Source organism: Monodelphis domestica, chromosome 1 (assembly GCF_027887165.1).
Source record: "Monodelphis domestica isolate mMonDom1 chromosome 1, mMonDom1.pri, whole genome shotgun sequence".
Taxonomy (NCBI): Eukaryota; Metazoa; Chordata; class Mammalia; order Didelphimorphia; family Didelphidae; genus Monodelphis; species Monodelphis domestica.
This window is the reverse complement of record NC_077227.1, coordinates 100,814,687-100,835,871: the sequence shown is the minus strand read 5'-3', so window position 1 is coordinate 100,835,871 and position 21,185 is coordinate 100,814,687. Positions and strand designations below refer to the sequence as shown.

At 40.0% G+C, this 21,185-nt stretch overlaps 1 protein-coding gene across 5 annotated transcripts in view; it reads right to left on the bottom strand.

Moving 5' to 3' along the window:
* Positions 1-21,185, bottom strand: part of AFAP1L2 (actin filament associated protein 1 like 2) — a 156,764-nt gene that overhangs the window by 13,893 nt on the left and 121,686 nt on the right. For 4 of the 5 annotated variants that reach the window (XM_007478965.2, XM_007478966.3, XM_007478967.3 and 1 more), the window contains 10 exons: positions 18,874-19,079; positions 17,379-17,558; positions 12,949-13,038; positions 10,983-11,067; positions 10,432-10,536; positions 6,031-6,242; positions 2,954-3,099; positions 1,928-2,045; positions 492-746; positions 196-388 (listed from right to left, as the gene is read on the bottom strand). In XM_007478965.2, the coding sequence (XP_007479027.1) occupies positions 196-388; positions 492-746; positions 1,928-2,045; positions 2,954-3,099; positions 6,031-6,242; positions 10,432-10,536; positions 10,983-11,067; positions 12,949-13,038; positions 17,379-17,558; positions 18,874-19,079 (1,590 nt within the window). Of the gene's footprint in view, positions 1-195; positions 389-491; positions 747-1,927; positions 2,046-2,953; positions 3,100-6,030; positions 6,243-10,431; positions 10,537-10,982; positions 11,068-12,948; positions 13,039-17,378; positions 17,559-18,873; positions 19,083-20,302; positions 20,384-21,185 lie in introns of all 5 variants that reach the window. The other variant, XM_056803746.1, reaches the window with a different exon arrangement.

Sequence of the window (21,185 nt, the reverse complement as noted above, 5' to 3'; positions counted from 1 at the left end):
AAAATAGTGAACCATAATACAGAGTGATCAAGAGAGAAGACACTTCAGGAACGAAAGGATGATTACAACCATGTCAAATAGCGCAGAGCTAGATGAAAAAAGGAGAAAGGCCAATGGATTTGGTAACAGGGAGATCAATGGGAAACAGCCACATTGCTGAATCATTGAGTTGAAAGTACATAGCTAGGAACCCACCTGCACTGGTCCCCTTGGACTTCTCCATTTTCTCTTTAGGGGTAGCGACTAGCTGTAGATGAGTCCCTGTTGCTGTGGTGAATGGAAAGTCAGGGAAACTCTGAGGAAAAGAGATTTTCTGTTGTTGGGTTTGAATTTTGACACCAGTGCCTCTCAGTGTTGGCTCTTCTGATTCCATCCTTTCTGGTTGTTTCTGTGTTTGGAGGAAATAATAATAGTCTCTGAAGCAATGGGAGGGAATAGGAAAAGGGGAGAAAACAAGGCTTGGATTTTTTTCATGTAGAGTTGACCATTACCTGTTCTTGTGCTATTTCCAAAGACTTTCTGCATAATTCTGTTTCCCTGTCTGCTGAAGAGGTTTCAGTGCTATCTTCTATTTCTGTCTTAAAGATGGCTTTTTCCAAAAGTGGAGAGGAAGGAGGGGAAAGCTGGGCTTTCACATGACTGGGGCCAGGTGGAAAGGACACAAGGGGTGTGAGATCTAAGTACACTCGATCTAATTCTTCAGATGTAGGTGCTTTCAGAGGAGTGGTTTCTTGTATTTGTTCTACCTGCAAAGGAAAACAATAAAGAAGAGACATGAAGTTTGCTAAGAGTTTTTGCCACCTCCTACTTGGAGCATTATAGTTTTAATATGTATCTAATAAGCTCCTAATTGAGTCAAATATTCTCTACTACCTCACATTGCCAAGCCACCTGAAGTCTCAAGCATTGCCAGTGGGGATGGAAATGCAGCTGCCAGGATGGAGGGTGGGAATACATTCCTCCCTTGCTCAGGGCATTTAAGACTTCAGGAGAATGAAAAATGTGCCTTCTTCATAATATGATTAGTGATCTCTGCTACACTGTAATACTAGTGTTTCTGAAACCACAGGAAGACACTCTACCTCATAGCCTTAGTGAGATTGGGGATCTCTACCTCCAATTCTGCAGTCAGAAGACTTAGGCTAAAGGATTATTGGCTTGAGTCCTAAAAGGGCTAGCTACTGATTTTTCCAGAGGAAAAGAATCAGAATGTAAGAACTAACTGCTTTCTAAGATTATTACTGCCTGAAACCCAAACACGTTTCACACCCAGCACTAAACAGTTGGCTAGCCAGTCTAGCTACACACTGGCATCCTATAAAGAACCTTTGCTAACCAGACATCTCTAGTCCTGTCATAATTGGCCCTCTGGTGCTCTTCTCTCATTATAGAGGAAGTCTTTGGCACTATTTCTTCATTATTCTCCTCCTCCTTTTTAAACTGTGATGAGCATCCATAGCTCTGTCTCCAAAGCATCCCATAGAAATATTTCCTAACTCCCTAGATTGTGACTGTGCCACTCACCTCGACAGGACATAGAAAGAGATGCAAGCAAGTACATCAGAAGCTAATACTTGTCCCCCATGTTGAGCATGCACTTTTCCCCCCCAAATATTTGCATATGAGAGAATCAGTCCCTGCCCCAGAGTGTAGGGTTTGCCCCTTGAGGAGCTCCTGCCACAGGAGATGAAGTGATCTGAGAGGAAACAGGGGAAGGATGGGTATGGTTTTGTTGGAGACAAGCTCCACGACAGATCCATATGCTGAGAGCTTCCTTCAGGTTCTTTGCTCATTCTACCTGGTACATATATGAAAGTGCCCATACAGTAAACAGTGCTAGAAATCTGGCTCAATTATTCACCATATTTGCATGCTATTAAGGGTCACCTTTTTTTTTTTTGCACACCTGCTAAGATAAAAAACTTACTAATGGTGTTGGCTCATTTGTATCCAGAATGACCTCATCATAAGGCTCCTCATGCTGGTGGCCTTTGGGCAGGTTATCGATGTAGGCATTAGGCTCTGAATACTTTCTCTGCATCAAACTGGAAGGCATAATAAGCACGAGACATTAGGAGAGGGGGCAGCTCAAAGGGATTAGGAGAACATGAACACTAGAAATATTCAGATTATCTTCAAGAGAAATAGGTAGGATCTAATGAGAGCTCCCTCAGCACATCTTCCTCCTCTTGGATTGAGAGAGGTTATGGGGCATTATGCACAAACCTCATTTGGGAAACTTGGATCTCATATCCCGGACCTCTTATTTGTGCATGTTGTTGGGAGCGGAGAGCCCAGTTCCTCCACAATTCTGCATGATAGTGAGCTGAGGATACTGAGCAGGACTAATTTTTTTTAAACTAGATCATGTGTTTCATGGTGGGTAGGGAGAGCTCCCAGGAAGGGACTTTTAATGCCAGTCCAGAAAGGAACCATCTCTGCAACTTCTAGTATTAAAGTGTTCCCTGGGGGACTGAGAAATCAGGTGATTTGTCCACAATCACTTAGCCAGTCTGTTGGAGGTAGGACTTGAATCTAAGCCTTCCTGACTCTGGAACTAGCTTTTTATATGTACTAGGGCCATACTAAATCACTTTCTTATTTTTTTGAAACTCTTACTTCCTGACTTAGAATCAATATTAAGTATTGATTCCAAGGCAGAAGAGCAGCAAGAGCTAGATAATGGGGGTTAAGTGACTTGCTCAGAGTTACATGGCCAGAAAGTGAACCCAAATCTGAACCCAGGACCTGGCTCTTCATCGACTGAGTCCTCTAGATGCCTCCTAAATCACTTTCAATGAGGAGTAATTGCACCAAAAGTAACTCATGGATGGCCCTACTCCAATTTCATGATAATTGAAAGCAAGAGCTGGATCTTCTTTCTTCCGTCCCCTTTCTTGCATATGGAATCCTACCTGAGACAGGAAGAGAGAAGCTTTGCCCCAGAACTTACAAGAAAGAGGTCTTTGCTGCACTCACAATGCAGGAAACTCGATCTGCATCCACATAGTCATAGGTGAATTCTTCTGGGTCTGTCTTGGATCCCGACTCAGACAGGAGGAGGCCCAGCCAATGGCCCATTTCCTCAGATGATTTGGCCTGAAAATGGAGAAAACAGACCAGTCCAATGAAAGCAGCCTCCTATACATTCTAAAAGGCTTTTTTCACTGCCAAGGTAAGACGTGTACCAGGGAAAGGGTCAGCATGTGTGCATTTGAAAAGAATCACTCTTTCCCCAAAGCAGCTGGACTGTAGGTGTCGGAGCTGCCTTTGTAACCAAATCCCCACGTGAATGTAAAAATAGCATTCTGAGGGCTTTGAGAGCCTTTGTTCCTAGATTTCCTCTATTTATAAATTTCCTCTATTTATAAGTGATAAATAGAAATATACATGAGATAGTTTATATATGCATTTTTTTCTTAATGTATGTATATGTATATATATATTTTTTTTTCACATACACATATATTTGCCAAATGATTCCTTCTCTAGTGTGGGGAGGGGAGGAGGGAGGAAGATACCCAATAAATTTATAATAAATTGAACTAAAAAACAACAATCTTATGAGGTAAGTGGCATTTATATAGCACCTTAAGATTTATAAAGTATTTTAAACAAGTTAATTTCAATTGATTATAATTATCCATATTTTACAGTTTAAGAAATTGAGGCAAAGAAAGTCTTTTTGAACTTCTTAGGACCCCACAGTTAGTACAGATAGGATCTGAGTCTTGAACCTTGGTCTTCTGATCCCCAAACCAATACTTTGCTAAATATAGTGAAAATCCTTCCAGAAAGAATATGATTCCCTTTAGGGAAAGAGGTGGAACATGTACCCTGTAATCTCTTGTATGATATGGGATATTAGTAATCCGTGACAAAAGTTTTTAAAAAGGGCAAGTTTGAGAGTACAATTGCTTCCCACTTACTGTGTAAATTTCCTGGCCATCTTTCTAAATATATGTAATCAGTACAAAACAAATTAGGGAAAGAATGCCACACAATAGGAAGGAGAGTCAGAAAATTAAGGAATCAGGATTCCATTGGACGTCTATTATCTTAAATGAAAAGAAATGGATGAAACAAGCAACCACAGATACCTAGACTGTATCCAATGTGGCATTTTTAGATGTATAGGATCCTAAAGCAATTGTATGGAGGTTGTCCTCCCACTAGAGGGCAATACTGCAGCATCATTTTAACAAAAACATCTTTAGCATTAAGGTGGGTTTGGGACTAAAAGCACCTAAATTACTCGTGTCCACACAGATACACCCACCTAACAGCAATTAATGAGTCCCTGAAAAGATGACAGAACAATGTTACAGTAGATAGTTTGTCAAAAACAAAGACAGCAGTGCTGTACGTGTAATAACACAAAAGCAAAATTGAGGAATTTTATTTTTAAATGATTACAAATTTTTATTTTATTTATTGCAACATTTTAAAATTACTGGAAAACTATTTTTATTGAAATATGTTTGCAAAATTTTATTTTATTTGTTGCAACATTTTACATTCTAAGGGAAAACGTGTATAATATATGTGTAAGTATGTATATATGATATAATACTATGTATAATATATAAAATAATATTTATCTTTATATATATAAAAACATTGGAATCTATACCAAATAAATATAATGTAGTTATAAAAGTAGTAGCAATTGAGTTAGACCTTGGAGTAGAAACCTTCTCACTTCTTAAATGAATCTTCACATTGCTGAAGCTGAAAAAAATCACTCTTGGTGGCCAAACTTCTAAGTGATATCATCTCTTAATGTGCTTCTCTAAAGTTGGCTAATGAATGAATCGAGAAGCATTTTATTAAGTGACTATGTGCCAGACACTAAGAGTTTAAAGACAAAAAAGAAACAGGACCTGCTCTCAAAAAGTTTTAACATTCTATGTGCTGACAACGAACCCCCAGGTGAGACCTGCCCAAGTTTGTACCTCACCGTGACAGCCTTTGGGATCCAGCTGGTGATACAGCAGTTAAGAGCTCTAAGTCAGAAAAACAGAACTCAAATCAGGCTTCTAGCTGAAATGAGGCTGATTACTCGGACCTACCTTGCCGCAGTTGTCATGAGGATCAAATGAGATAATAGTTGTAAAAAGGGCTGAGTAGGTGCTCTTTAAATGCTAATTCCCTCCCCCCTAGTAGCAAAAGGCATCTGAGTGAGATTTTAATTAAGGATAGATAGGTATGTACGCTCATATCTCCGATGAACATAAGGCAGCACCAATATGTCCTTCATCATCTTAGCCTCCCATCATCCTTTGGTCCTCTCCCATTTTTATACCCGTATCTCCTCTCCAAGAGCAGTGATGGAAGGATGAGGTTTTTATCCAGCAGGCTGCATACGTGCCTCTCAAGCCCAGTTATCTCTCAGATCAGCTCTAGTCACAACATTTTTTTATTTTCCAGGCACAGAAGCCTCCATCTGGTGCTGCATAAACTAAATAAACCTCCCCTTTTGGGATCCCTAGAAGCCTTTTTAGCAGCTCTGGGAGCTATAAATAACTTTTCCACCATAAATGCAGGAAGTCGTTCTCATTGTCCTCCTACTTTACCATAACTGCCCTGAGGTCAGAAAGGGAGGTATAAAAATTAAAAAAAGAAAAAGAAAAAGAAACAAAAAGACAAACAAAAAACAATCTCAGACAAATGTTAAGTTAAAATAACACCAGGCTATATTTAATTGCCCTTTGAAGCTTTCAGTGCTGTTCTGGATTTCCAGTTAACTCCTGCCATCTTTAAACACAAGCCAGCTCTCAGCTCCTGCTAAGCAGAGATGGCATGTTTTGGAAGGAGCCAGACATGGGAGCCTGGATTCCCCACTCGTTGACACTGTGAGCCTGGGTACTCATGTGGCTTCTTTCAGGCTCAGTTTCCTCAGTTATAAAATGGGGATAATACTATCTGCCTCACGGGGAGCTTGTAAAGAACAAAACCATGTCTGTGAAAAGTGCTGTCTGTATATAACCAACCATCAGTGGCTGTGATGATCGAGCACACACACATTACCTCGAGCATGGCTATCTCCTCTCCATTGTTGAGAATCCGAAAGGAGTAGAGGTGATCTGGGCTGGGATTTGGGACAACTTCACATCCCACCAAGTTGAGTGGCTGCTGGGCTGATTTAGTTCGGTTCCTGTCCTGGTAGATGTGCAGGTGGCTATCTTTCACGTAGCACCACCGGGATTTCCACTGGCTGTTGACCAGGACGTTCAGGTAACCTGCCAGAAAAGGACCATCTGTAATAAGAGTAGGATCACTCGTATCCAAGCCCCAGCCCTGGGAATATGGAGTCTGACTTTTTTTTTTGGTTTGCATCTAAGGAGCTTCCTTATCACCAAAGGCATTTCTATGGGTTTTGATGATGGAGGAAGGTGATTCTATTTATGGATTGCTTTTATAGTAGCCAGGCATGGTATGGTTGGAAGAGTCCTGAATTTGGAATCTGAGACTGTGAGTTCAAAGATGAACCCACAACTAGTATTTTTCAGGGCACATTGATCACAGAATTTAGAGCTGGAAACAATCTTAGAGACAATTTTTGAACAACCCTTTCATTTCACAAAGGGAGGACCCAGAGAGACTATCATACTGATAACAAGCAACAAAACTGGAATTTGTGCTCAAGTCTTCCACATCCAGAAAGTAGCAACTGAATTAGACCTTGGAAGAAAAACCTCCTCAGTTCTTAAATGAATCTTCCCATTGCTGAAATAAAAAAAAAAATCACTCCTAGTGGCCAACCTTCTAAATGATAGCATCTCTTAACATGCTTCTCTGGTGTTGGCTAATCAATGAATCAAGAAGCATTTTATTAAGTGCTAGGTGCTTTTGAGGATCTTTTGGTCCTCAAGTTTTCTCATCTCTAAAATGATGGTGTCAAACTGGATAAATGATTCCTACGATCCCTTTTTGTTTTAAATCTATGATTGATGAGTAGGAAGTATATTGTGTCAAAGTTTAGATAATACCAAATAATAATACAAAATATAAATTGACTGAACTATAAGGAAATAGCCCAGGCAGACTTGGTGAAGCTTCAATGTGAATGCTGCCCCTTGACAACAGAGAATGAACTCTGGTTTGATTCTTATCCAAAAGCTATTCTTAGTTTATCTAAGCAGTAGGCTGGTGGAAAACCTGCTAACTAATGGAGAGATGGCTCCCACTTCTTGTTCTTTAATAAAAGTCTGTGTGAAGCCCCTTAACCTCTTGGCTTCCAGGACAGAAAGTTCTTCAGTGTTTCCTGTACAACCCAATCTCTGTCTCTGTGTCTCTGTCTCTGTCTCTGTCTCTGTCTCTGTCTCTGTCTCTGTCTCTCTCTCTCTCTCTCTCTCTGTCTCTGTCTCTGTCTCTCTGTCTCTGTCTCTCTCTCTCTGTCTCTGTCTCTTTCTCTCTCTCTGTCTCTGTCTCTGTCTGTCTGTCTGTCTCTCTCTCTCTCTCTCCTTCCCTCTGTTCATTATCTATCCTTCAAGCTTCATCTCAGTTCCCACATCCTCCATGAAGTCTTCCAACTGCTCCAGCTCTTAAATAGTACAGGCACATCTAGTTTATATAGCTTAGCACTTAATCATATATGATGTTTTCTTTGTGTTCTCTATGTGTTAGCTTTGCTTCCTCGACCAAACCATAAGCTAAGCAACTTAAAGCAATGACTGTCTTATTGTTCTTATATCCCCCATGGTCTCTAGTATCGCCCCAGACAATTGTGGGTATTCATTATCTAATTAACAAAAAAGTATATTTCTAAGACACTTGGATCAACTTTAAAGTCATTTTGCACATACTATCCCCCTTGGCTAGTGCCTGGGTCATAAGCCTAGTGATTCTGTTCAATGCATCCCATTCCCTTCTTGGGTCAAAATGAAACATGTCCTAATATCTCCATGCTTCCTTCCCCAAATGGAAGCTAGTTGGAGTCATGATGCTTGTCCTAACTAGAACCTGGATTGGAAGCAGAGGGAAATTAATGGGGGATGGGATGAGAGTGCTTTGCAAACCTTAAAGCACTCACTGTATAAATGCAAGACAATATTATTATTAACTTACATCAGCCTAGTCCAAGGATCAACCAAGCCCTGGGAAGGGTAGCTACTTTGTTCTCCCCAAGCCTTTCCATCTTCCCCCGGGGAATGGAAGGACATTTCATTGCTAAGTATACTTCCAGAAATAACACTGCCACAACACCCAGAAACAATGACTCATTGGCACTATTCTCATGTAGCACAAACCATGCCCTCTGGAGGCTGCACCCTGCGATGATGCAATATCCATACCAGGAGACTGGCACCAAAGGACACCCAACATCCTTGCTGGAAAAACACATGGTCTTCAAAGACAAACTCAGATTCTTTTCCCATTGTAGCCTTAATTTTCAACACCTCTGGGGAACTCTGGGGAAAATAGTTTCACTGTTTGGAACAACATCCAGACCACCATGGACAAAAAAACAACAAACAAATCACTTGATTGGTTAAAAGATTAAAGGGGGGAAAAAACTATATCTTATGAAGAAAGGTGAAATATTTGGCCAAGAGAGAGCCAAGGACTAATGATAATTACCTTCAATTATCACAGCTTCCTCGAAAGAGAGTACTTTATACCTGGTCTTTGTCTTGACTAAATCACTAATTTTATAGCATTGTAGGACTTGGAGGTGGGGAAGACTGGAAATCAACTGGATCTAATATCACCCATTTTAGAGGTGAGGAAGTAGAGGCCTAGAGAAGAAAGTGTCTTGCCCCCAAATCAGAGAGGTTTTCAATAGCAGAGCTGGAATTCAAATTCCTTTGACAACAAATTTTAATGTTTTTTCCAACACCCCTCTGGGTATTAATTTCTTCATCTGAAAAAATGAAGAGGTATAGCTATGGTTCAATGTCCTGGGAATCATAAGAATTATATTCCAGTACTGGTTCTACCCTATACCCTACCCATGTAAACCCGGGCAAGACCTTTTCCTCTTTGAACCTGTTCTCTCATCTGCAAAATAAGGGCAATTAGACCAGGAACTTCAAAGGAATCTTCTATTTTTAACATTCTCCAATTCTAATACCTATACAAAAACATCATTACAACTAAATTTATCTACTTCTCTTCTAAGGTTGCTTTGTGTTCTTCCCTCCTTCATTACACATCTTTGGCTCATAATTCCCCATTCCTAAATGCCCATACTTACTCAGCTCAAGACCTATCTCTTCAGGAAAGTCTTCCCTCTAGACTCTATCCAAAAATCATCTCTTTCTCCCCTGAATTCCTATAATGTTTATTGTCTGTACCACTCAAATGCTGCCCTTTAATTATAGCTTTTGGTAAATGTCTTTCTGCCTTCCCAGATTAAAAGCTTCAAAGACTGTATTTTATTTCTTGGTATTCACCAGAAGAAAGTGCACATTTATGTGATGCTTAAAGGTGTATTTCCCTCATAACCACCTCTGGAGGAATGCAGTCTAAATATTATTTTCCCCCTTTACAAATGAAGAAGCCAAGCCTTAGAGAACTGAAGGAAATAGATAGGAATATGGATTTTTAGCTGCAAGACACCTTAGAAGCCCACCAAGCTCAACATTTTCCTTTTATAGCTGAAGCAACTGGGATGCAGACAAGTTATTGTGTGGCTTGTTCAAGGTTACAAAGACAATATCTACCAGAGCCAGGTTCTCTGACTTCAAATTTAGTGTCCTTCCACTATATCATGCCTTCCTCTAAGTTCCAGGTCTGAGAAGACAGACATGTCTGGAATGGGACTTTGATTAGGGCTTCTAACTCCAGTTTCAAAGTTCCTTCATTGGAAAACTTCTTTCTTTCTCCAATGCTGCTTCTCAAGCACTTTTTATAGAGCCATCTATACATGAGAACTGTTAGTTGGACAAATGAATGAATGTATTGAGTGAGTTATTATAAGGGTGATGACCAACTATCCAAATCTGCAAAGAATTGAATAGAAAGTAATGAGATAAAATTGCAGCAAGAAGGAAGTGTTTTTAAACTCAGGAAAAGGGACTGGACCAATGAGCAATATTAGAAAATGCCTTGGTGAAACTCACTACCTATATAGGTCAGCACCTTCTAGTCTCAGAACTTTCTTGGACACTGAGGTTAAGTGACATGATTGAGGTCACATAGCCACTATTTGTTGGAATCAGGACTTGAACTCAGGTTATCCTGACTTCAATCCTAGCTTGTATACCCCCTTTAAATAGAAATAAAAAATAGTTTATGAAGATGGTGAAGGAAAATTGGAAGAGACTTCCATGGAAAGATGGATAATCTCTATTCTCAGAGATGTTTTAAATTAGGAATCAAGAATACTCTCTCTTGTGGCTTAATTGTTCACCTGCCAGTTGGCAGGGGCTCTGACCCGATGACCTCTTGAGGTCTTTTCCAGCTTTAAGAGTCTATGATTCTTACTGGATGTCTCCAGAGACCTCTCAGAATTCTCCAGTGAAGCAGATTTCTTCCTCCCCAGGTTCATCAAGTTGCTCAGTTTGAGACCTGCTGTACCTTTCTTCTTAACTAACAAGAATGGGAAGAAGAAATTGGCATCATACATATCACATAAGTAAACCCTCACCCAAAGCCCACCAAAGATCTCAGATATTCCCCTCTTGTTCTTCTTCATCCCACACAAATCCATAGGCTGAGTCAGTTCACATAAAAGTTTGCATAAAGACATCTCCCCACTGACATGGACAGGGCATGGGAATCTTTTAGGAATACCTTGGCTAGAAACAGAGAATGCTTAAGATTTAAAAGATAACTCATTGGGATAGATGAAAAGTAATTTATATAATCTCAGAAAAAAATGATATGAACTTAATAGTTTAACTCTTTGGATGCTGTACATGCTCCCCCAAACCATCTTTTTGAAGAAGGCTGGTAAATGACTTCCACTTGAGCCATTGACTGTCACCCTTGAAAGCCATTTCCCTCACCATCCCACAAGGAAGGAACTCCATTACCATCTTTGGTCTCTGTGGTCTCAGGATGACCATCCACATTACTCCCACATTCTGGGGCTGAGAGGTATTTTTCAGCTATATCTGGCTGTCAATGGGAAAGAGAAAAGATAAGCCTGACTATGTGCTGAAAGTAGATCAGATAACTCTGTTGGGAAAAAATAAAGAATTTTCCCAACTGTGAACTAGTGGTAATCCTACCCATGAATCAGAAATAAATTCTAATGTCTCATCCAACTCTAAGGTCCAATGACCTGGACCTTGAAAGCTCTTGTGTCTCTTGAAGCTTCCCCAAGTTTGTCTCATTGGTCTCTTGTGTTTGGACCCCTCATTATAGAAGTCATTTTCCTCCTTGGTTCCCAAATATCCAAAGGGATTAGTCAATACTAGAAAAAAATTAGCATTCAAAGTGATTTTATTCATACTTGCTGCAGGAGAGTGGAGCAGTCAGATTATTTTAGGAATTGAGTATTAACCAATTGGGTGCTGAGAAGTCAGCAGCCACCAATAACAAAAAAGTGAAAAATAAAGCATTTCTAATTGTTTAATGCTACTCTCAATATGTTAAAGTATTTACACAAAGAAGTACATATACGATATCTGGTGTATTTGTAGAGCAGTCAAATATTAAGGTTAAATCTTCTCTTGCACTAATTTAAGAAAAAAAATAGCTAGTTGGGGATCATTCTATCAATCCAAGAAAACTTGACAACTGAGCTATTGCAAAAGCATTTGAAAAAGAAACCAGCACGTATTGCTCCCCATCCCCAATGAAGGAATCAACCTTCAGTGGAAACAGTTTCAATGATAGCCTACCTAACACCTCTCTATAGCAAGGAAAAGATCCTTTTCTCAAACATGGTTCTCAATTTTGGCCTAGATTTTCTTTTTGTGGTGATGGATCAATGTATGCATGTTTTCCCATATTTTTCTCCCCTTCAGCAATATCCTTTTGCCTTATGGTACCATATTTTTTTCCTATGAGTATTCCTTCTACCAAACCTAGATCACAACTTAATCTTATCTTAAATCATCTCATCTTAAATCAATCTTTGTTGTGGCAATAAAAAAATAACGATTTGGGGACCAACCTTCTGGTAATGAGCCTCTACAAACTTAATTAGGCTCATCCTCAATCAACCAGACCACTCTTACATCTTTCCCAACTTTGTGGTTTTAACCAGAATGTAGGTTCTGCTGGCAAAACCCAGAACCTAGAATTACCTCCACACCCCAATAAGGCACATGAGTGGGACTTTAGTAGAAAGTTCTTCAATAATAAATTATTAATAAGGAAAGTTTAAAACATTCCAATTCATAAAAAGGATGGAGGAGGGAGATCATTGCTTTTTAATAGATACGAGAATGGAAAACTTTCATAGAAGTATAAAAATGCTCTGTCAAAAGGATCAGTCGTAACTTCTAGCCTCCAGATCCTTGGCATATATTTCTCCTTTCAGCTCAGATAAAGATGAGAAAAACCAGGATCAGAGAGAGTTGAGTCTTTAGCTCTAGCATCTACTCCCTTTGTTTTCACCAGTAGGATGCAAAAGCTGCATAATTAATTGAACCTACTCCTTAAAATTAGGAGTTCAAGCAAGGCTGCCCTGGACTCCAGTCTTTTAAACTGTCTAAAAGCAAGTAAGAGCCTTCATTCCTTGATAAACACAGACACCATTGAGTTTTTACTGAGAGAAAATAGCCGCACAAACTAAATCTCCCAATTTAAGAATATAAAACAAAGTTAATATTATTCCAATAAAGCTTTTCTCCCCTCAAGCAAGAAAATACTTCATGCCCTTTTCACTTGTTTTCTAGCCAAAATAAAGTCACCATACTCATCTCTAAGCAGTGTGTGTTTCTTATTAATTGGATGGAAATGAAAAAATAAGGCTCCTAATTTTACACGTTCATTTTAAGAGAAAAAAAAGAATTAAGAATCCCCCCTGGGAAGAGGACCTAGGCTTACTTTCTGACAATTGAGACGCTGGGCATCAGGAATGTATTGGTTTCCTTCATTAACTCCTTCAGAAGGCAAGCCACTGACTTCTTGGATGACCTGAATGGGATGAGAAAAGCCATTTGGTGGATCAGACTTGAGCTGCTACTCCCTCAAGTTTTCCTGCTTATACTATGATTTGGTCAGAAGTCCTAGTACCAGCGATCCTAGAAGTCTCTTGAGAACCAGCAGATGGTTGTGTGTTAAACAATTTTTTTCCCAACCTGAACATTTCAGTGCCATTCCAGGGCCAAACCCAAACTACACCTTGGGACTCTGGAAGCTGGGTTTTCCCAGCTGGAAAAGATTTATTAGGGTTCTTAGACCCCATATGATCACGTTAACAGAAAGATGAAGGGGGCATTGATGAAGGAGTTTTGGATTGTAGAGAATGACGTGAGTCAAGATGCCGATCCTGGTCACTCATATTTCAGTGGTCGGTACAACACAAGTGAAAACTTCTTGTCACACTCAGGCCTGCCAATGGTCATTATTGGCTCCTTGGTCCCCATTACTTTTAAGAGTTGTTTCTTTGTGGTTTCAATAAAATTACCACATTTCCTGAACAGCCAGTCTCCTTTTTTAGTGTGTTGGAACCCTCTCTGTGGCATATTCTCATACCCAAGAAAGTGCCTCTAAGAAATATTTCCCTTAATATCCTCTCCAGAGTCTGCTTCATGCTTCTAAGGAGGGAGAAGCTCTTTATTCATGGCTAAAGGGTTGAACTGGAAGTACAGACTTGCTGGTTCTTTGACCCACAGAAGCTATGACTTTACAGGATGACCAAAGCCAGAGCTCTTACTTCAAGGGAGTTTCCTACAGTCACCTCCTCCTGTCCTTTCTCATAACACCTTAGTCTATAGATAAAGCCAGATGCACTCATTCCACACATTTACTTATACAACATTCCATCCCCAGAGGCAGAATTGCTTAAAGAATCTCTTCTTTCATCCCTGGTCCTTTGGCTGTAGCTGATCCATTAGAGATTGATTTCAAACCAGTTGGACTTTTTTTTTTTTGAGTCTGAGAACTAAGGTGAGGATACTTCAGGAAGGGTTAAATTAAACCTTAAATTTACTTCACTCTTACCCATACAGTGGGAGATTCTCATAGCTCCTCTCAAATCCTAGGAGAAACACTAATAATGTGAAATTTATTCAATTCTAGGAGCCTAATGTGACAGCTGGCTGCTATTGCTCTTCAGCTCTGGGGACTCTACTTAGACTTAAGGTATCTCCTTTGGTTTTCTCTATTTGCTTCTGGGTGTAAAACTGAATCCTGCTGTGATCCAAAGTCTGCCCTCTCTCTTGAGGCGGTTCCCTCCCTTCCTGGCAGTCCTCAGCCCAGGGCTTCCGCTCCCAATTCCCAGCTCTCCTCTCTGGGGCCTCTTGAGCTCTCTTCCTCCCATAAGCCCCCCTCTAGATTCCCAGATGTTTCACTTCAGCTGCTGCTCACTCAGGCTTGATTCTGAAACACTAAGTTAAGTGTTTTGTTGAACTTCCAAAGGAAAACAGGGCAGGCAGTTGCCCTCTAAAAAGTCCTGGCATATATCTCTTCCTTGAATCTATTTGGAGGTGATAAGTGACCAAAAACAAAAAGGTCTCACCTCTTTAAAATAGGAGGGACATTGCCTTACAGCTTCCTCACTATCCCTTCCCCTCTACATATACCTCCACTTACTCCAGTAGCAACGACAGAACCAGCCAACAGGGTCCCCCTGGATTTAAAGTGGGAAGAGATGAGGCAAGGGTCTTCTCAGCCTCTGATTATCTGGATTCTCTCAAGTACACAGAAGCAATGTTAAATTGGGTCTTTCCCCCCAACTACAGAAAAACTTAGTACTCACACCTCAGACAGCAGGCATGCCTTTAGTCCAGGGAATCTTAATCTGGGGTTCACAGCCCCCCTTAAATAAATTCGAGGGTTCTATGACCATGAATGGGGGAAAATCTTTATTTTCACTAACCTCTAACTGGAGTTTAGCATTTTTTTCAATTACTAGTTTTAAAAAATATATGATTCTGAGAAAAGGTGCATAGACTTCGCCATTCTGCCAAAGGGGGTCTATGGCACAAAAAAAAAAAAAGGAGCTAGGACCCTGAGTCTGTCAGTACTTCAGAGGACCCCTTGGAAGAAGTCATTATCTGTGACTTAATCAGCCAGGCCATTCTAGTATAAAATGTGATCAGCCACTTAAGAATGAAACCATGTGAATGGAGCCCTCTTAACCATGTGGCTATGAAGTTGTTTCACTACTGCCTCTAAGCATTTTTATGGAATGAGGAAAGAAGATCCTCATAAAAACATAACTAAGAAACTGTGCATTTTGAGAAATGTTTTCTCTTTTAAAATTGTGTGTTTTTACTCTGAACACAGTCTGGGAAAACACACTGGGAACACTGAACACACTTGGAAAAGAGGAGGGAGTTGGGTGGCCTGGGTTCAAATCCTGTGTGACTTTAGAAAAGTCATTTTACACCCTCTAAGCTTCCATTTCCTTGTCTATAAAATGGAGGGATAGACCAGATGAGCTCAGAAGTTTCTTCCTTCTCTATATGATCCTGTGAATTTTATCAATCTGAACTAACTGAGCTACAGCAGTGTCTCTTCCCACCCTGCTCCATTCTAAATTCCTCATTTCAGTCACCTGCAATATTGTCAACCCTGCAATACCCCTCAAGACTTAGCTGCATGGCAAACCTCTCAGATTTTCTCCTCTTTTTGCACATTATTTAGCACCAATGCTTGTAAGTTTGAAGCAGGTGAGGTGTAGGGAGGTGGCATTCTATATTTTTCCACGGAAGGCATTTTGCAATGCCTTTCTCCCTTCCAGCTCTGAAGTTACCGAGTATTGACAGTGGGAGAGCTAGTGCTTCCAGCAGATGTTGTTTTCTGTTTCTTTTTAATAAGGCATTGGATGTTTAATTGCAGTTTGCAAAGCCTTAGCAGTGCTTTCCAAGCCAGTAACATCCAGCAAGCTGTAGGGGGATGTTTCTCCTGAATAGACACACATCTAATTGGCATCACCCACAAATGGTAGAGAAGGGAAGAAGGGATGGAGAGGAAAAAGGGAGAGGCAGCTTTGGGCCAGATTCTTCCAAGTGCTCTTATCTAGGCGCCAGACAAGGCTCAGGGTAGGGAGAATCCTTTGGAATCTAGAAGAGGGTAAGAGTTGGATAGTGTCTCTCTTCCTTTGCTGGTGCAAATCACAGTGAGGTTGGTTTGTTTATATGAACAGTGACAGATAGTTAAGGTCTCCCCCTTGGATGCTGCTTTTTCTTCATGTCAACAGCAACAACTAGAAGAAGCATTTACAAAGCCCCTCATAAGTATATGCTTTCAGCAAGGAAATAAATGTCTGATCATTGCCCGTGAAATTGGAATACCTAAACAATTCTCCCAGCAAGTTAAGACCCTTTATTTGGTATCAACCTACCTCTCCAATCTCATTCATCACTACTCCTCCCCAAGGAATACCTTCTGCTTGAGGGAGGTTAACTACATCATTTTCAGCATTCCTACTGAGTATTTTCCTTTAGGGTCTCCCAATACAAAAATACCTTAAACACACCTAATTTCTTATGTATGTAACATCCTGTAAATCCCAACTTCTTTGTGACGTCTTTCCCAATTACTCTGGCAAATAATTAAAGCAGAATGTTTATTATCTTTATAATCTATTTTGACATTCTCTTACATTTAACATTTAAATATCATCATCTTGTATTGTCCTTTAGTCAGTTTATATGTATTGTCTTTTGCCTCCTAGTGTGAAGTTCATGTACTGAATTAATACTTTTTGAATTAAATTTAATTTTTGTGGCTGAAGAGGTAAGTGACAAATTGATGAAGTGTATTAATACCATATAGTGATTGGGGGCAACTAGATGGCTCACTGAATTGAAAGTCAGACCTAGAGATGAGAGGTCCTGAATTCAAATTTGACTGAAGTCATTTGAAGACATTTCCTAACTATGTGACCCCAAGCAAGTCACTTAGTCCTCATTGCCTACCCCTTACCACTCTTCTGCCTTGGAACCAATACATAGTTTGATTAGAGTTTAAAAAATATACTATATGGTGACAACCAAGGAAACATTGTCATCTCCTCTAAGTTTCTTTTTTCTCTTGTTGACTATCCTTTAGAATTACCTACAAGTGCTAATAGAGTCAGGGAGGAGTAAGAGATTTTGTAAGAGAAGATATTTTGTAATTAAGTGGTTTAGAGGTTATATGTCTGCCCAAGGAGTATTACTAGGGAATAGAGAATAGTTGTTATGAGTAGTCCTGGAAAGAACAGAGTGTGAGAGTGAGGAGACACAATGTACTGTCTCTCTCAATTATTCACCAATAATATTTCCTGGATAAATATAAAAAAGTGCTCTCAGAATTCTCCTTACCCGGAGCCACTGCTCTGCCTGGTCCTTGCTCTGCAGTCCTAGGACAATCACATCAGCATTTGTTGGAGTGATCTTCAGGTTATGCTCTTTCTTCCTCACTTGTTTCTCCTTGTAGACAACACTACAGCCCACCAGATTCACATCAAGCTGGGGATTGTGATCCTTAGAGGATTTGTAGCACTGGAAAGAAGAGGCCAGATTTAAACAGTGAAAATCACTGAGGCAGGGACAACTAACTGTCACTTTTGGAAAATCCATCTTTTGGAAAAACTCATCTCTGTTATGAAACTGAGAAGCCCCAGATATTTAGTGTTTGGATATTAGGATTTACCATTCCCTACATATAATTCCTATAGGTCACTTTCTCTTTCCATGGAATCTGTCCTATCAATATCAGGTAAGCAAAGGTGATGCTGTATATACATATCAGATTGAAACTCAACTAGATGAAGTTCTGGAGGGTCATGGTTACTCCAATGACTTCATACATTATGCTGGGGAGCTACTCCAGAGGGCTTTCCTGAGAAACACAATACATGGTCCACCTCTCACATATCATAGAAGCAATATTATCCATAGTAAGAATTTTAATTCAAAACTAGCTTCTCTCTGTTTGCCAACACAATGTGATTTAGTTATCCCTTCAATCTGTGTTGTGGGTTTAGGCAATGTAACCCCAAGTTTAATATTAGCCTGAGTAAAACTTAACTGGGCAAAGAAGGGAAATGAAAAAGTATCTCTTCAACTTCTTTACAGAAATAGGAGGACTCTTGAGTGTAGGAAATTGCATTTAATGTCAGATTTTTGATGTATCAATAGTTTTGTTGAACTAGTTTTTTATTCATTAAAATGATGGCTGTCTGGAAGAGGAGATAAATGGATATGTTGGGAGACATGGGTAATAGAAAAACAAAAGATGTCAATGGAATTTATTTTGATGAAATCTCATTGGGAAGGGTAATATAATAGAAAATGAAAGGTCATTCCCAAACTAAAGCTAATAGATTTTTTTATTATCCAGTGTTTCTGGAATATCCTCACAACACCTTCCCTCTGCTATATGACATATTGAGTTCATTGGGGCACTATTATTATAGATAATATAAAATAATAAATATTCTAATTAGGATTTTTTTTTTTGCCACAGTGACATCTCCTGTGATACCTTGATTATGCACCAAGTTAAAGTAGCTAGAAAGGTAGATACAATTCATTTGAAGTACAAAAGTCAGAGAGAAGCAACTGGGCAATATAAGGAAAGATAGCCATAGCATAACAGCAGTCTTCACATGTAATTGAGAGCTGTCTGTACATTACTGTCAAGTCCTCAGCTGGGCAACAGAGGTTAATACACCTTATTGGTCTGAGCTAAAAGTGACAGAACCATCTCAGGCATGAGCCCGACTCTCAGATATTAATTATCTGTCTCTTCTACCAAGGGAAAATAATAGGACTAATCACTCATGCTAGGTACAAAATACAGTGTTTTGCTAACCAGTAATCTGCTGTCCTTAATGACACACAACTGCTTGGCCCACTGCCCCAGCCACTTCTTCCGCCACAGGAAGGCACAGATCCGGGCATCCTTCATCAGCTCAATGGTGGCTTCTGGGGATGGCCATTGGTGGGGGGTTGACTTGCTTTTGCTGCTCTCTTCTTCATCATACGATTCATAGGAGCTACTCACAGGTTCACCATCCTCTATAAGAAAGATCAGCTTAGTTACAATCTGTCTGCCTGAGAAGGCAAGAAGGCTGTCTTCAAACATGCTCTGTTCAGGCAAGGGACAAAGGGAAGCAGGCAGGAGCAACATCAGAGCTGGACAGTGTTCTCAGATGCCATCAAAGCTTCTTATGTCTTTCTTAAGACCTCCAAATCAACTAGTTCACAATTCCTCCCCCTATTCTTAGCTACACTCTACTAATTTCATAGGCTAAATGAATTCTTACAAATTTCTGTCTACTCCAGAGGGAAGATCTCTGATCACTGGCCAGAAGTTCAAGGAGAAAGCTAGTGGCACAATATTAAGAATGGCTTTTTTTTTTTTTTGCCCTTTCAATCTTTTACCTTCTGTCTTATAATCAATACTATGTATTGGCCCCAAGGCAAAAGAGTGGTACAGGCTGGGCAATGGGGGTAAAGTGATTCGCCCAGGGTCACCCAGCTAGGAAGTGTCTGAGGCCAGATTGTAGGTCTGGTTCTCAATCCATTGAGCTACCCAGTGGCTCCCCAAGAATAGCTTTTTAATAATGAGAGCTGTCTAAAATGGAATGTGCTGCCTTATGAAACATCTAGAGGTGTTTGAACAACAGGGACAGGTAAAGATTGGGCTAGATGACCTGTGAGGGCCTTCTCACATTTAATTCTAGGCGTTTATGATTCTACTCCAATGGTATATTATAAAAGTCACTGAGATGACATCATAAAACAGTACTTTACATACCTTGCATAGCATTCAAGACTTCAGTATTGCTATAATTACTGGGGGCCATGAGTACTAATGATAAGGTGGAGCAATAATATTCCTAGAAGCAAAATTCAGTCTGTCACAAGACTCTGAGAATGGAATGTAGAGCTATTCCCCACTATGTAATCATTTAAGCCATAGTGAGCAAAGACATCTAAAATGTGGACTCTCATTTTTCCAGTCCCTTCCCTAGACTTTCTTGGGAATATGATGAGAGAGATGCCATGCTAGGGCATATGCCCCTTTGGTTACAGAAGCAATATCAACCTAGAGAGGCAAACATAAAACATAACTATTAGTGAGGGCACAATCGTAAGGGATAGGATGGAGGCATACCTTTAGGCAGAGAAATGGGGAGTAATGAATACGCTTTTGGACAGTTGACAGCATTTCTCCAAGTTACTCTGCAAGTGTACAATTTATATAGCATTCCATATTCAGAAAAGGGCAATAGCCAAGATGATTGTGGCATAAATGACTCCCTCAGACACCTGAACCCATTTTAGGATTTCAGTGGTGGAAAATGTACTAGAATAACCTGTACAATATTCAGAAAGAAAAAAAGGTGTGGGAAGGGGGGGAGAAGAAAGGAGAAAGAGATGAGCAAATAATAGGACTTAAGTTTCCAGCAAGGATGCCACAGCCTGGTTTCCTTTGAAAATTTTCCTTTTCTGGAGATGTGAGGGGGTACACTAACAGCTTTTTACTTCCCTCAGTGACATACTTAACAGTGAGTGGTCAGGCATGGACAGAGAAATAGATACATGAAACCATTCTGACTTTCAGAAAGTCAATGGAATATTACTTTCATTCATCATAGATGAGGTATGGTGGATGAAAGCAGTATTGCAATCGCCACTCTCATATAATCTTAATTAGACCAAAGGAGAATCACAAATGTTCAGTTCATTAAAAGACCAATTTTCAACCTGAGCACATACCAATATCATTTTGAAGCAATTTGGCTCTTTATTCCCCAAATCACCGCTTCCTTGAGAGCCAAGAGAACTTGAGTTTCCCATATCCACCTTGCTAATTTAGCAACTTCTCCCTGTGCGTATATAGTTGCCTACTAAGTTAGTAGGACCCAAATTCGTAAAGATGTCCTTGAAATGACCCAAAATCTCACCATCATTAATGAATTAATCCAGTGATGGACAACAGAAGGCAGGAGCCTAACAATTTGAGCCTCTCCAAAGCAAAACTCGTGATGAAGTGTTTATATTATGAAGAGGCTCTCCTCCTTCCAATCCTGTTCTCCAACTAGTTGCAAGACAGGTTCAAGCTGGTACTTGCCAGGAGAAAGAGGTCTCTCTAAATGCACAGAGGCTGATGCTTCA